General features: G+C 41.3%; 1 protein-coding gene across 1 annotated transcript in view; it reads right to left on the bottom strand.

Moving 5' to 3' along the window:
- Window positions 1–16,840, bottom strand: part of PHEX (phosphate regulating endopeptidase X-linked) — a 231,194-nt gene extending 214,354 nt beyond the window's left edge. Inside the window, exons 1-3 of the mRNA XM_004382849.3 lie at window positions 16,123–16,840; window positions 7,945–8,013; window positions 1,013–1,174 (exon numbers count right to left, since the gene is read on the bottom strand). Of these exons, the coding sequence (XP_004382906.1) occupies window positions 1,013–1,174; window positions 7,945–8,013; window positions 16,123–16,240 (349 nt within the window). The 5' untranslated portion in view covers window positions 16,241–16,840. The remainder of the gene's footprint in view (window positions 1–1,012; window positions 1,175–7,944; window positions 8,014–16,122) is intronic.
- Window positions 16,841–17,591: the final 751 nt, after the last annotated feature.

Here is a 17,591-nt window from a genome sequence, read left to right as displayed (position 1 = left end):
AGGGTATGTATGTGTACCTGCATATGTAAAAAATCTGGAAAGATATATACCCAATTCCTTTATTAGTTATTTCTAGGGGTGGATTTATGGATGGCTTACTTTCTACTTTTTACCTGTTAGTATTGCTCTTTTTTATTTTTCCAGCTGAGCTTGGAAATAAAATTTTTCATTTTTAAAAGGAAGCAAACAAACAAAAACCTCTGTATTGTTCTGAACCATTTACTTTCATTTCTATGAACTTTAAAGGAACCTATATATAGCATCCTCTGCAAACAAAACACATCGATAATGATTTCCTAAAAAATTCTTTCTTCTAACCACTTCACGCCCTGATTATAAAACTCTTTTGGATATAACTAATGCAAAAGGATCATCTATCTAGAAACCTTCTCTTCTTTTTACCCTTCAATGATATTTCTGCATGCACGATTAGAGTGTGCGTGTGTGCACGCGCACGTGCATGGATGAGTATTTCTGTGTGAGCTTGTCTTTGGTGGAGAGGTCATGGGAGAAAAGAGTCTCCCTGGAGCCAACTTGGAAGTTAACAGGAACAATATGACAACCACGAGGTCATCCAGAGTTCTCAAAAGTGATGTCAAAAGACAATGAGGTGTTAAGTATAGTTTGTAAGCCATGGAAATCCGAAACACAATGAGCAAGAGATGAAGCTTACTCTGCAGAGCACAGACAAATAAGCATACTGATTATAACATAATCTTTATTAACTGTTCTTTTGCTCCCAGTCTCAGTCAAATGCAAGCTATTTATCCTTCACTCTCCACTAGAACTTACTATTATCACGTGTGAGCATAACGACCTACCCTATGATTGCATTGAGATCTGGGACACTGGAATTCCACAAAATTTCCTTTAAATTTTCCATTAAAAACATTCTTGGAAATTAATTTACTATAATTAGAAAGTGAGCGGTCCTGCTTCAAACCCCAAACTATGTTTTCTTGTCAAATATTGCTGTCTGTATAGTACATCACCAAACCCAGGAGAAACTTACCCTTCAACTTGAGGTCAACATTATGTCTCAGCCAAGGATAAACCCCATAGCTTGGCATATCTTCAGGAATTGGATTATTGTTTATCCAGCCATCACAAGAGAACCGGAAGAAATTATCGCAGGGATCCACAGACATATTTACTTTACTCAAGATGACAGCAGCTATTTGAAAAGAAAATCATAGGATTAATAACAAGCATTGAATGTTGTGTACTATTCTTTTCCAAACTAAACAACTTTTTCATATCAACCAGTTCCCAAGCCTGGGCTTTTACATTTCCCCTCAAATGACTCTCTGAATCAACTTCACTAGATCAAATTACTGCATTCAGAGTGAGTGGGTAAAAGTTTGGTGGTATTATTGTTACTGGTTTTTGCAGGGTGTGGGATAAGAGTACAAATGGAGTCTGTGGTAGGTTGTCCGCAAAGATGAGTGCAACTATTCCTGCCACCCTTCTCGTCCTTTTGCAAAGTGACTTTGCCCCTCTTCCCATTAAATAATAGAGTCTATCTCCCCTGCCTTGAATCTAGGCTAGCCCTGTGACTTGCTTTAACCAGAAGTTACTTCTTTGTGAGTTTCAAAGCTTAGGCCTTAAGAAGCCTTGCAGTTTTCATTATACTCCCTTAGAATGAAGTCCTGGGGCTGCCCTTTAAGGAAGCCTCCTGGAGGACCAGAGGCCACATGGAAGAGAACCAAGCCTGCACCAACTGCCAGCTATGTGACTGAGGCCATCCTGGACTGTCCAGCCCAAGCGACCCTCCAGCCGAATGCAGCTACATGAGTGAGAGGAACCTCCCACCCAACCCACAGAATCATGAGAAATACTAACTCTTTCTTGTTTCGGGTCTCTAAGGTTTGGGGTGGTTTGTTTCACAGCAAAGGCTAACTGAAACAGAGGCCAACATGTCATATAACTAAATATTTACAAAGTACATTTAGAATATACTTTCATAAAAACCTGGAAAGCCAGGTTTGAATTCAGAAGTCTTGAGCTCCTTGACATTCGGTGCAGCTGGAAGGAGGCTTGGGGCCATCTGGCAGGGAATTCTGAGGTATAGAAGGAGAGGCCACCAGCTTAGCCCCATAGACTCCTTGACTGGGGGAGAGGCATGGCCAGAGGAGGGCAAAAATAAAGGCCTCTAAACAAGGGCCGAGGGCAGGGCCCCTCTCGCCTAGATCTAGAGGGAGAGCTGAGTATTTGTATAAGTTAACAGAAAGATACAATAGATGGATCTACTGTTTTTCCTTTTTCTATAAGCTCATACACAATTACATATGGAAGATAGCTGATAGGTAGAAAATTTGCAAATCCTTGAATATGTATCCACAGCTTGAAAAAAAATCTTTCATTACAAAATGAGAAGGTTCTAAAATTTCTAATACTGAACTTCAACTCTCTTCCAACTGTCATACAATTGCTGGCTACCACTCTAGCACAAAGATATGCACTAATTGATAAAAAGGCAGCCAATATTTTAATGACATTGGAAAGATGACATTTTGAGCAATTTTCCTATGTAATTAATGCCAGAATACATTTCTCTTTGAAGTAATGAAAAACCAATGAGTTTTCGGCTAAATATGAATGAATTCCTGAAAACAGTACAATCTGCATAAATTTAGATATATACCTTACGGTTTGCTTACATATGTAGTTTCTCCAGGTTTGAAAATAGAGTCTAGCCTAAACTCTCTATGAAAATTTCAAACAGCTTTTTGTCCTCAATTAAATGAATAATATACGAACATCCTAATTTCTATAGGACTTCAAAATCCCCACCATTTTCAAACTCCTAATTCCAAAAATTAAAGCAAAAAAAATTGGTTTAAAAGTTCGAGAAATATCAAATTGGCTTAATATTTTAGCTTTTCAGAACAAATTCAGTTGTCTCATTACATTTTTACTTACTGCTACTATTTTGTTGTTAATATTTAACATGCAAATGTGCTAGGACATTCAAAATCTTCTTTCTGGTTTGTATTTATAGTTACTCTGGCTGTACAGCTACAGAATGAATCTGCTATGTGACACCTCAGGGACATGGATCATACAAGTTTCAGTCCTACACAATATTTACAGTCACACAGGGGAGCTCTCACACTCATTTTTATTCACATAAGCACATTGCTTTTTGGCCACCTTCCCAAACTTCCTCCTGCTCCAACACTCAACCCTCAAATGTGTCTTCTCCATCTCCTCGGTATTCTTGCAGGTACCTAGAAAAACTGCAAGATCAGCTCTGACCTCAGCCCTGCTACAAAGTGGGAGAATACATCACTCACACCGAATTTGGAAAGGATCCTGCTGAGTGAGAAAACCCTAGCTGCAGCTTCCACAATTCACAGCTGGGCACAGGACTGCACTTTCTGCCATGGAACTGTGACTTCAAATTGCAAAGGACTATAGGTGGCAAGACACCAAAACCCCTTTCCCCCTACTTAGGGGCAACGTCCAGAGAGAATGTCCAGAGAGCCTTGTTTTGATAAAAGAAATCTGATGATGAAGGAAACCTGTCAAAGTTCAGGCTGAGGATTCTCTCAAATCACTGCATATAGGGTAAACTGTTATGCAATCTCCAGCTAGTAGTGTTTGTTTATGTGGTACAGACGGAGGCCTCCCCCATATACCAGCCTGGGCTTTTAGGTTTAGACAGGGCTCAAGGGAGAGAATGAGAATCATCATAATGATAATAGTATCACTGACACTGAGCACTTACTCTGTGACAGAAACTAAGCTAAGCCCTTTTCAGGCAGTATAACATCATCACAGACTCTGGACCCAGACCACCTGGGTTTGAATCCCAGCAACACCACGTAATAGCTATGGTAACATTACACAGTTTATTTAACCTCTCTGTGCCTTAGTTTTCTCATCTGTACAATGGGGATAATAATAGTATTATATGTACCAAATATTGCATGGGACATATTATACCAAAAAAAAAAAAAACTCATATAACTGCAATTCAAATTTAACTGAGCATCCTGTATTTATTTATTTAGCTCAATCTGGCAACCTTACATATTTGCTATTACAATTCCACAATCACTCATCTGAAACCCTTGAGGCCAGATATGTCTAAGAACTCATGATTTTTCAGATTTTGGAAAAGTAATACCATGTATACACCATAGATTACACAATACTGCCAGCAATATCTGGGGTAGCCCCTCTGAAACAAGCACATTAATATTTCTATAGGGAAACATGCATATTCTCATAAGTGAAATAAGCAAAGTCTAAAACAGCCTCACACGACTTAAGATCAGGTTTTCCCAACAAACGAATTGAGGTCAGGTCAGGTCTTGCCACTGAGAATTACGATGCTTTCTGGGTTTGGGGTTAAGGATCAAGCCTTGGGGTTAAGTGGGCCGGGACTACTACGACTACCATTATTGTTTTATTTACTGTTCACAACTAGTATGAGAACTAAAAACTGTTATTCCCATTTTACAAATGCAGAAACTGAGACTTAGGATGGTTATGTAATTTGCTCAAATCTGCCTCTCCATTCTTATCCACAATCCATAGCAAGCCCTTGCCTTGTTTCTTTGTATTCCTTCTCCAGCTCTTATTTTGAAAGAGGAATTAGTATAGAAAGAAACAGAGAAGAGGCAGAAAGGAGAGTTATGAAGAGGAGGCCTCTCAGAAATGGTTGGCACCTGCTCAGAAATGGTCCACAAGGAGATACAAACACTTGCATCTTCTGTACTTTCTGCAAACTTCCTCCCCATCCTAGAGACCCACGCCACGCCACGCGCATGCTAGCCCACACACGGCTTCTTGTTTACAGCCTTCCCTTGGCCACAATTCTCCTGATGATGCGCACTCAACAGTTGTTCCTCAGACCCCTGGGCATGCTGAGGCTCATGTTACACAAAAAAGGAATGTACTGTATCTTGGTGAGCATTTCACTACAGAAACAGCAAGATCAATATTTTTGCCAACATTAGAAAGCTATTCGCCAATGTGAAAATTAAAAACAGGACAGCCTGGCAAAACACACTAGCTGGCAGGAGGCAACATTATCAGATGTCATTCTGTAAGTTTTACCCTTGCATTGTTACAATTCTTAATGAAACAAGACTCATGAAATCAGTAGCCCTTTATACAAAAATTTCTCTAAACTCAAGTTGAAAGCTTATGAGTTCAAAATTTTCAATTTTACACGTCAGCAAGAATCCAACAACAGCAAAAGCACAAAACCAAAACCAAACCATTGACGTCGAGTCAATTCCGACTCATAGCGACCCTATAGGACAGAGTAGAACTGCCCCATAGGGTTTCCAAGGAGTGACTGGTGGATTCGAACTGCTGACCTTTTGGTTAGCAGCCAAAGGCTTAACCACTGCACCACCAGGGCCCCAGCAAAAGCACAGGGTGATATAAAATCTAAAACCAGTTCTCTGATATCCCCACCTGGTGCCTCACCCTACTCCACTCCACCCTCTCTCCACTGGAGAAAACCCTTTCATTGCTATGACAAAAGAGCAAGACAGATCCAAAGCCAAAGAGATTTAGCTGAAATGTCCCCATGGCACCCAGAAAAAGATGGAGAGGTAATGAGGTAATAGCACAAAGCCTGACAGCTCAGACTCAGGACATGGACTTGAAGTCCAGCCCTGACACTAACTCAGGAATGTTACCCTGGACACATTATTTAGCCTCTAGAAGCCTACATTTCCTCTTCTGTAAATGGAGCTAGTGATAGCACCAAATTAATGATGTTCTTATGAAGATTTTGTGAGATGGCACATGTAAATCACTTAACACATTGTCTGGTTTAAAAAAAGTACTGATCACTTAAGAATGGAACAAAAAACTCTAATAATGTAAGTATCTAACCCATTACCTTCGTATCAGAGTTTACAAGCTCTTTGACCAAAGTCTTTTCCATCTCAATAAATGGCACGACCCAACAGCAGCCAAAAATTTAAGCATCTCTCTCTTGGTTCTCTGCTTTTTCTTACATCCCACATCCAATCCTTCAGCAAGTTCTGTACCTCCTAAACCCTCCACATTCTCCATCTCTCAAATTCAGGTCACCATCACCTCTCACCTGGCTTACTGAAGTAACCTCCTCCTGCTTAAGCGTCCTCCTTCCATTGTTGCTCTTCTCCACCCATACTGACTACCCTAAGTATAGCTCTCCATGGAGAGATTTTTGTAAACACTAATAAGATCATGTCTCTCTCCTTCTTAAAATCCTCCAGAGGCTTTTGAGCACACTTCAGCAAAAACCCAAACTCATTGCACCACTTGGGCTGGCCCTGGATTCCCCATTGACCCCATCACTTGCACTCTGCCCATTGCCCAGCGAGCTCTTCCCATTCCTCAGGTCCGCCAAACTCATTCCTCTGTAGGACCTTTGCACCTGCTCTTCCCTCCACCTGGAAAGACCTTTCCCCAATCCTTCTCTTCATTCACAGCCACCCTCAGCATCATTTCCTCTGATTTGTCAATTATGCCACCCTGTCATTTGCTATCACATTATTCTATTTTAATTTTCTGCATAACATGTACCGCTAGCTGATCTTTTACAGGTTCATTTATTGCCTTGTGTGTTGATTGTCTTTCTTTCCCTACCTGGTCATTCTCGTTCACTGCTGTATTCCCCAAACTTAACTCAATGCCTGGCATGCAATAAATATTTAGGGAATTCGTTCATTAATATCTTCTCTTAAGGCCAGGAGGAAAGCAAAAGGGCCATGTGCTTAACTTGTCTTACAACTTTTCCTTTGGGAAACACACTAGTATCTCTGATCACTTAAAGAATGAGGGAAGGGGGATGCCTGGGATTTGGGTCCTTAAAATCTAGGCCCTGGCCCTGATTTATGAGGGAATCTTAATAGGTGTGGCAAACCTAAGGCAACATTCATCTTCCCCCTGGGGCACCCACTAACACATGGCCTGGTCACCTCAAGAGAAGTTTGACTTGTAATATGGACTAGAAGGCATGTGAAGACCCAAAGGGATTCCAGGTGATGGTGGAAGCATGGATTTACAAAGGATCTCTGCTTTGCAGCAGACAGGTCAGACCCACTGGACACAAAATACAGGAAGACTGCTTAAGATGAATAGGAATCTCTATCCAGCTGAGGCCAGAAAATGGACTATGGTCTCTGTATTCAGGTCTGACAAAACCATTTTGATTCCCCTGGAATGCAGATTTCTGGGTTCGTGGAGTTGGGGTGACCCACCCAGGCCATCTGCCCTTAGGTGCCCTCTTGAACCTTGAGCCTTTAAGGAACTGTTTTCCTAAAGGCACCTTCAAGTCAAACAATAACCTAGTAAGCAGTTCAGCAGAGAACGTTTTGCCTGAGGCATTGAGCTCTTTTGGAGAATTATCTATGTGCAGCCAGTTTCCAGGAGCAGGAACCCCAGGGTCTGACTGGAAAATGTATGGCATGTCCTTAGTGACTCTGTTTCTCCGATTGCCTGGAACTCTGCATGTTCTGATGGCATCTCCTGAAAATTAACATAACAGTGACCTGTATAACCCACTTTCACTGTTCCCTCTTTGGAGCGCCTTCTCCACAGTTTCAGGTTGACGATGCTCGATTCAAATCATATCCACTCACAATGAAATATATTCTGAGTTACACCAATGTTTGGTGTTTCTCTGTGCATTTAGGCTTTTGACAGATCTTAAGAGCGGCTACTCAGCCTTCCAAGCCCCTTCCTAATTTCCTTATAACAACACCAGGAACACAGCACAGCTGTTTTTTTTGCAAGGAAAAAGAAAACAGGAAACCTAAGCTCTGCTACTTCACACCGGGACTTGAAAGTAAACTTAAAATTTCATCAAAATTGCATTTAGTACTTGGTGAACCTCAAGCAAACAGAATACTAAAAATATCACCTGTTTTCTCTTCCACTCCCCAAGGTACCATAATTATAACTTGAACAGGATGGAAAACTGTGACTTACCAGCTTCAACGCATTCTGGTGTCAAGCAGTACTCCTGTTTAGCTTGGAGACTTATGAGACCTTGACTCACTGAAAAAACAAACCAAAATAAATAAATGACTGGCTTGCAGTGGACCACGATCAGGTAAACCACCATCAGGCACATATGCAAGACACTTGATATCAGTTCATCCTTCTGAGTATTGACACAGTATTTACAAATCCAGTTGGCTCAGTGTCAAAGAACCAGACTCTGACCACTAACCAAGTGACCTTGGTGAGACTCTTGGATGCTCTGAAACTCAGTTCTCTCGTATATACAATGAATGGGTACAACCAGACCGTTGGTTCTCAGAGTGTGATCCCTGCAGCTGCAGCAGCTACATGCCTTCACCTAGAAGCTTGTTAGAAACACAAATTATCCAGCCCTACCCCTGAGGCGGGTAGGGGCAGTGGTGATTCAGCGACAGAATTTTCGCCTTCCAAGCAGGAGAACAGGGTTTGATTGCCAGCCAGTGCACCTCAAGCACAGTCAGCAACAGTCTATCAGTGGAGGTTGGTGTGTTGCTATGATACTGAATCTGTTTCCACTGAGCTTCCAGACTAGGATAGACTAGGAAGAAAGGCCTGGTGATCTACTTCTGAAAATCGGCCAGTGAAAACTCTATGGAGCACAATGGTCTGATCTCCAGCCAATCATGGGGATGGCCCAGGACCAGGGCAGCATTTAGTTCTGTTATGCATAAGGTCGCCATGAGTCAGGAGGGATGCCAGTTAACAACAACAACCATCCCAGACTAACTGAATCAGAAATGCCAAGGGTGGGGCCCAGCCATCTGTGTCTTAACAAGCCCTCCAGGCGAGGCTGATGCAAGCTTAAGTTTGAGAACCCTGGTCTAGATACTTTCGAAAGACTTTTCCATCTCCGATTATTTGGGGTTTAAGTTTCATAATTTTACTCTTTGTGTTTATAACTACATCCCTGTTTTGGAGATGGGAAAATTGAAACGCATTGTTAAAAGAGAGAAACTGAGAAACAGGAATTGACAGGTTCCTCTGAGTGTATAGGAACATTCACAAAGGTCACTGACCAATGTGAAATGCACCCAAGAACAGATACAAAGAAATAATGTGGACACACAGTGACCATGAACTAGCACAGATTCCCCTTTGTGACAAAGACATCTGTTACCCATAAACTAGCTCAGTTTACGTTATGCAAAGAATTTAAATTTAGGTAATTTCCCTTGCTTCCTGAGAGAGAATTCTAAAACTTTAGAGTTTCCTGAGTAATTAACATGCTTTTATCATTTTAAAGAAGGAGCCCTGATGGCGCAATGGTAAAGCCCTAACCAAACGGTCTGCAGTTTAAACCTACCAGCCACTCCAGGGGAGAAAGATGTGGCAGTCTGCCTTGGAAACCCTATGGGGCAGTTCTACTCTGTCCGATAGGGTTGCTATGAGTCAGAATTGACTAGATGGCAAGGGGTTTGGGTTTTTTTCAGGGGCGGGTTACCCAGTAAGCACAGTAGGCACAGGCTTACTTGTGCTTACTTACTAATCTGTAGCGAGCAATTTTATGTGAGTTTCACTACGTCTTTGAAATTGGTCACTACAAATTAGTAAGTAAGCACAAGTAAGCCTGTGCTTACCTTGCATACTGGGTAATCCATCCCTGTCAGGGACTGTAAATTTGAAAAGAGGCTTTGCCACCAAGGACACAAGGAAAATATTAGCCCAGGAGACAAAATGGGCCATAGACTCCATCAGCCTGAGACCAGAAGAACTAGATGGTGCCCGGCTACCACCAATGACTGCCCTCATAGGGAACACAACAGAGAGTCCCTGATGGAGCAGGAGAAAAGTGGGGTGCAGAGTTCAAATTCTAGTAAAAAGACCAGACTTAATGATCTGACTGAGACTGGAGGGACCCCAGAAGACATGGATCCCGGACTCTCTTTTAGCTCAGAACTGAAACCATTCCCGAAGCCAACTCTTCAGACAAAGATTAGACTGGACTATGGGACGTAAAATGATACTCGTGAAGAAAGTGCTTCTTAGCTCAAGTAGATACATGAGACTACATGGGCAGCTCCTGTCCAGAGGGGAGATGAGAAGGCAGAGAGGGTCAGGAGCTTGTTGAATGGACATGGGGAATCAGGGGTGGAAAGGGGGAGTGTGCTGTGGTCTCTAAATTCAGGTGGGATATACTCAAGGTTGTAGTTTGGTTGTGGACTTGTTTCAGTTTTCTTCTGCTCAACTTAAACAGGAAATCTGGGGTGGAAAGGAGTGTGCTGTCACAGTATAGGGAGAGAAACTAGGGTCACATAACAACATGTGTATAAATTTTTGTATGAGAAGCTAACTTGAACTGTAAATTTTCACTTAAAACACAATTTTTAAAAAAAAGAAGCTTTTATTCTACATGTAGGAACATGTTGTGGGGTTGGGAGAGAGACAGATGCCAGAATCTTTGATGTGGTGAAAAAACGTGAAATAGTTCACTACAGATGAACTAGTGCTTACCTTGCCTATTGGATGATCTGCCCCTGGTTTTTGTTTTGTTTTTTTAATAATTTTAAAACCTCCCAACTACACCTGAGGATCTGTGCAAACGAACAGGGCAGGGGCGGGGAGGGGTGCGGTCAGCCAGGCCATACACCACCTGGCAACCTGATCTCAATAAGTGGGGGCATGAGTCAATCAATCACGTTAAGATTCCAAACCAAACCAAAACTTTGCCATCGAGTCGATTCCAACTCATAGACACCCTACAGGACAGAGTAGAACCGCTCCATAGGGTTTCCAAGCAGCAGCTGGTGAATTCGAACTGCCGACCTTTTGGTTAGCAGCCTGAGCTCTTAACCACTGTACCACCAGGGCTCCACGTTAAGATTAGTCAATGGGTAATTTTCTCTTCTGTTTCCCCCTCTCCTCCTTGAACGCCTCATTGTAACTAGCCTGCATTGAGATGTTTGTTTTTTTAGAAGCAAAATGGTCTCCCTGTATGCTTATAGATTAACTTCTCAAATAAACCCTATATGTTTTCATTTCTTTGTGCTTTGATTTTTTTTTTTTCCTTAATAGTACAAACTATGTGATTTGGAGCAAATCCAGAGTGGAAGGAGAAAGCTAGCACATGTGGCATTTAGAGTTCTGGATCTTACCCAAAGCATTCATACAGATATGGCCCCAAAAGTAAAAATATACTGTATATATCATCCAGCAACAGAGTCTCACACCCTCCCCCTACCAGAGATACGCAGCTTTGTAGACCATGCCTTCTAAGAGCCCTGGTGGTGAAATGGTTAAGGGCTCGTCTGTTAACTGAAAGGTTGGCGGTTAGAACCCACCCAGGGGCTCCGCAGGAGAAAGAACAGATGATCTGCTCCTGTAAAGATTACAGCCAAGAAAACCCTATGAAGCAGTTCTACTCTGTCCTATAGGGTCACTGTGAGTCGGAATCAACTCAATGGCACCCAACAGACCAAGCCTCCAGTTACTCCCACCAAAACAGAAAACAAAAATACCGTGCAACCCAAATAGCTTTTCACCAGTGGCTTAATTTCCCCATCTGGCTGGTAACATTAAGTGGATTTCTGCAGAAGTCCAGAAGCGAGCCCTATCTGTGAACTCCATTGTGAACTCCAGGTAGCACCAATGCGTCACTTCACTAGCAGCCTGGGCATCAGCAGATGTGAATTTAGATTACAAAAATGTCTCTGGTAGCCGAGTAAATCATGGGGAACTCATAATTGCTGTTTTCTGTGAGCAGAATCAAGGAGTCATTTGCAGATGTGGCCTTGGGGAGATGGGTGGTGGGGAGGGACTGGGGGCAGGGCTTCTCTGTGGCATCCTCAGCGAGGAAGCAGGGTTAGAAAGCTGAGTGGAGCCTGTATTTCTGCTAGAGATGGAATGCCTTTAGGTCACTTGCCAGTGTGGTGATTTTTATTATTTATTCATCCACATTCTAAGAAGACCTGCCTTTTCTGTGTTCTTTTCTCTGCTGCCATCCTCCAAACAGCCTTTTCACCTGTGTTACATTACAGATTCAAGAAAACTGCCTATGGAACACCTCAGGCCTATTTTTAAGAAAAAAAGTGAGTCTTAGCATAAAGTTGTGTTGTGATTTCTTTAAAAAGAAGAAAAAAGGTAAAAATATACACATGCAGCATAAAGATTAGGACGGAATATTCCAATATGCCTGGGTGGTGGAACCATGGGGGAATGTTTCCCTTCCATGTACTTTTACATGTTTACCAAATGTTCCCTGATGAACATGTGTTATCATTTTATAGTGGAAAGAAGCTTTGTTTTAAATAATGATAATTTCATTTTTATGATTCTGGACAATTCCTTCTTGATACCAGCCTTAACTTTATTTAAAAAGCTAATGAAATGGTTAATTCGAAGGCTTATTCCTTTCACAGAAAATAAATCTTGACCCAAAACTCCCAAGGAAGCAGAACTAAAATCAGATATTCTTCATCTGATGGTAAGGAAAGGGAAGGTTTAGATTAAATTAATTGGGACACAAACAGACCTGAGCCCTCAAGGAAGAACATTAAACTCATGGGGAGTCACTTTAAGATCCTGAAAATAAATAAGAATCAACCAGCCCAGATCACGTGAAGACAATAAATGAATGAAATAGAGACAATAAAGAAAATATTTTAATATCCAAAATACAAATGTTACTTTTTACAGGATAGGAGTTTAAAAGAAAATTAAAGAGCAGTTTGGTTTTTCCTTCTAGATTTCTCTACAACCAGTAGAAATGACCTCAGAATGCAGTCAAGTAATCCAAGATCAGAGCAGGAGAATGACCACAGAGCAGGGGTCAACAAACTGTGGCTCACGGGCCAAATCAGACCCGCTGTCTGTTTTTATATGCCCTGTGAGCTAAGAATGGTTTTTACATTTTTAAATGGTTGGGAAACAATCAAAAGAAGAATAATATTTCATGACATGTGAAAACAATATGAAATTCTAATTTCAGTGTTCATAATAAAGTTTTATTGGCACACAGCCACATCCATTTGTTTACATACTATCTATGGCTGCTTGCCTGCTACAATAGCAGAGTAGTCGAGAAAGATTGTGGCCCACAAAGCCGAAAACATTTACTGTCTGGCTCTTTACAGAAGTTTGCTCATCTCCGCACTGGAGAGACAGATTGTAGGTGGAAGGGGAGGGGAAGGAAAGGAGAAGAAAGGACACTTCAGAATTAACTGATTATAGGTATATACCTGATGTTTTAAATTCTAGAGCCCTAGGTTCTCTGAAACCATCTCAAGGTCACCAGTAATCACTCTTAATGTTGAAGGACTAAGGTTTAGAAAAGAGATTATCTCAGAGCCTAAAATACAAAGAAAAAGTATGGAGGGATGCTAGAAATTGCAGACATGTGACTGAACTTTGACTGGCAGAAAAGTATACTTCAAAATCGATCAGAAGAGGACCTTAACCAGAATAATGTCATAGACATGACAGGTCCCTGGAGGTTTTCAGACAAAGACTTTGCTAGGTACAATATGGAGGGTGGAGCTTGGGTGACTAGGCAGTGAAGAGTGGGAGGAAGGGGGTAAGACTGAAAAAGTTCAGATATACTTGATGAAAACCTACTATGCGTGTGCGTTTAATTTAAAGCAAGTGTACTTGAACTGGAGTGGTTAAAGCACTCAGCTGCTAACCAAAAGGCTGGTGGTTCAAACCCACCAGCCGCTCTGCAGGAGAAAGATGTGGCAGTCTGCTTCTGTACAGATTGTAGCCTTGGAAACCTTACGGGGACAGTTCTACTCTGTCCTATGAGTCAGAATCTACTCGCCAGCAACAGATTTGGTTTGGTACTTGAACTTCCAAATGGATGGGGTCACCTGAGAAACAGTGCTTCTCAAACTTCAATTTGCAAACAAATCTCCTGGGGATCTTGTTAAAATGCAGATTCTGAATCAGTAGGTCTGAAGGAGAGCTCAAGCTCCCAGGTAATGCTGATGCTGCTGGTCCACAGACCACACTTTGAGTAGCAAAAGTGTAGAGAGGCCGCATCCTTCATGTCCTCTTATTCTATAACATCATTTGGGCTCCTCTTAGAGAGCCCAGTGAGAGTCAGATTATTGTACCCACTAAAGAGTTAGTTTTTTCTATTTTATGCGGGCCTCTTTACCCATATATAGCATTGCCTGGCTTGATGAATTTTGTTGTTGTTGTTAGATGCCGTCGAGTCAGCCCCTGACTCATGGCAACCCCATGCACAATGGGATCGGACTGTTGTGATCCATAGGGTTTTCACTGGCTGATTTTTCAGAAGGAGATCACCAGCCTTTTTTCTTTACTCTGTCTTCAGCTCCTATGAAACCTGTTCAGCATCATAGCAACAGACAAGCCTCCACTGACAGACAGGTGGTTGCTACACATGAGATTTATTGGCCAGGAATCGAATCCCAGTCTCCCACATGGAAGGCGAGAATTCGAACACTGAACCACCATTGCCTCCAACTGACGAATTTTACTCTGCTCTAAAAAATTGAGAGCTTTTCCAAAGAATCATCTTCCCTCAAAGAACAAAGTTTTGTTGCCATTGAGAATACTCCAACTAATATGCCAGGACCTCAGAATGTAATCATAAAAGTGGAGTTTCAAAAAGATTTCAAGCAGCAATAACATCATTAAAAGAGTACTTTTCTTACATAAACAATAATCATTTGGATTTTTTAAGCTGGGGAGTGTTTGTAAAACACAAACGGTCTAACCTTGCAGTCACTTCCCACATAGCATGCACTCCCCTTTGCATGCCCGTATAATTTCTCTTCCCGTTTTGAATTTCAAGATATGACACTCCTCAAAACCCCAAGTGCTGAGAAATCTTACAACAGCGTTCTAGAGCCACTAATTCCATTGCAGGAATAGGAGGTTTAGCTCTACCAAAAAGCAATAAACACATCTAATTTCCTAACTCTTTAGCCACAGAAAACATGGAAAGATGGTTTGCTCATTTTAGCAGCGTTTTCAACCGCTCAGCCCTAACTCTTATCAAGTTTAATTACTGGTTTTCCCCTGCCAAAATCAACATGGCCTCCTGCATCCTGTATATGCCAAGGAATGTCTCCAGGCTTGCTACACTGTACAATGCACCGAAAATCTCCCAAGTATAGGGCTTGTTCCTATGTGACTTTCAAGCTAATGATATATTCAGGATCTATGAGAAAAATTCAAGGAGCCCTGGTAGCACAATGGTTAAGTGCTCGGCTGCTAACCAAAAGGTTGGTGGTTTGAACCCACCCAGCAGCTCCGCGGGAGAAAAGATTTGGCAGTCTGCTCCTGTAAAAATTGTAGCCTAGAAAACCCTATGGGGCAGTTCTACTCTGTCATATAAGGTTGCTATGAGTCGGAATTGACTCACGGCATATAACAACGAGAAAAATTAAAAGGGTAATAGTCAACAATTCAAATGCTAAAAGTTTAGAACATTCCTCATCCCTTTTCAAGATATTTTATTCTTTTTCACAGAAATAAGCTTTTTTCATCATATATACTCTCTGGGTACAACCTTCTCACAGAGTCATTAAAATAATTCAATCAAAATACCGTTTAAATTTTGGGAGATAAACTTTTGTTTCCCTTCATATTAATTTTTGCTTCTAATAGAAAGGCAGAGTTAAAATTTCCTCCCACCAGAGAGTCACTGTACTATAAAGGAACTGAATAATACCATGAAAGATGCCTTTTAAAGGACTGATTTGTATTTTGTGAATTAAATTTCATGATTTGTTCAGGCAAACATTAACAAAAAATCAAATGGAAAGAAACCCCATCATGGTTTTGATCACGATGCTAAGTAAAGTCTTTCCTCACAAAATACATAAAAGTATCTGACTGTGAATTCATAAACACTCATTTTGCGAAATGGAATACATAAATGATTTTTTGCAACCAAATCCTCCAGCTACTCAAAGCCACTTGATGCCCACTTCACGCTCTGGATTGTACGTTTGGTACTTGCGTGCATTTATTTATTTAGTCTCCTAAAAGAAAAGCCTGCTTTTTCGTTTGCATATTTAATAGAAAACTCAGGATGCACCAGCTACTGACATAAGCAAACAGTGCTACACCTGCATTCGAACAACGTTTGCGAAAAGACAGCACAACAAAACCTCACCACACACGCCCAGTTCTCCTGGCCTCCAGTGTGACACTTACCTAGAAAGAGGAGAGTGCCCAGAACCAAGGTGCCAGCTACGAACACGACCAGGGCAATTCGAGTGCCCCTGTTGGCCATCTTCCCAGTTGCCACATTGTTCCCAGTTTCTGCTTCCATCAGAAGGAACGTAGACGGCACACTAGAAGAAAGTCGTTTTTCGTGGTTTGGTGGTTGGTCTCAAGAGTCTGTTAGAGGTTGACATTCAAGGTTCTCTTGCTCTTCTACCAATGGACAGCTTACAAAAATTTCCGTCAGGAACTCTCCCCTCACTACGCTTTCTCAAATAAGTCTTCACAAACGAAATAAAGGAAACCCAAAATATTGGTTGCCTTGGCTTTCCCCCTGACTAGACAAAACAAACAGTGGTTGCTTTATCTAGGTGCTCTCCCTCAGCAAATTCCCTCTCAACCGATCGCTTGGCAGGCTCTTCTCTCAGGCGTTCCGAGTGTACATGTTTTACTATGTTGCTGAACAGATGTTTTAGCTATTTAAATGTATAGTCACTTGGGGAGGAAAAAACAATTGTCTTTATCAAAACTGGATTCTCATCAGACTCCCCCAAACCATGATAAGTGAGGTAGCAAGGATTCTCCTGACCCACTTAAAGATCTCAATTAATCAAGTAACTCTTTTGCAATAGAATTCAGCTGGCCTGAATTGTCTTCATCAAAGATAGTCTTTCAGCGTGTGAGTCCCTTTTTAAAGCCTTCTAAGAGTTCCTGGGATATCCTGTAGCATTTTATTTTGGGAACTCTGTGTATGATAGCATGTGCCAAAAATCAGAGTCATAGTCAAGTGCAGTGCAAAGTAGCAATTAAGACAACCTACAGAGGCTGATGCTTTGGGTTGTAACTTTTTTTAAGGAAAAAAAAAGCACTTCCTCTTTGTGGTGCTAAGAATTGTACAAAAGACAGTTAAGTGTATGAATCAAGCTTATTAGCAACCACAAAAGATATGGTAAAAGATGTTTTTCCCTGAACATTTTGATGAAAAATACATCTAGGTACTTTGCCCTCAAGCCCCACTCGGGCAGCCATTTGTTAGTACATTTCTGGGTTTACAAAAAATGTCCATTACAACAGATTGCCCAAGATTAATTCAAAGGCAATTGGTTTCACTGGAAAAACTGATTAATGACTGGGTCTTTGACTTCTTTGATTATGATAATGATTTAACTTATGAAAATCTACTTTTTTCATGGGGAAGAATGACTGATATTCTGACGCTACTGATATGACTCAGATTTTCCCATCCAGTGATATAAAACCAAAACCAAACCCATTGCCATCGAGTCAATTCTGACTCATAGCAACCCTACAGGACAGAGTAGAACCGTTCATAGGGTTCCAAGGCTGTCATTTTTTTTATATATATATTTTATTGTACTTCAGGTGAAGGCTTACAGAACAAATAGTTTCTCATGAAACAGTAGTACACATGTTGTTCTATGACATTGGTTAACAACCCC

Source organism: Trichechus manatus, unplaced genomic scaffold, assembly GCF_000243295.1.
Source record: "Trichechus manatus latirostris isolate Lorelei unplaced genomic scaffold, TriManLat1.0 scaffold00100, whole genome shotgun sequence".
Classification (NCBI taxonomy): Eukaryota; Metazoa; Chordata; class Mammalia; order Sirenia; family Trichechidae; genus Trichechus; species Trichechus manatus.
The sequence above is the reverse complement of the archived record's forward strand: the minus strand, read 5'-3'. Positions and strand labels throughout refer to the sequence as shown.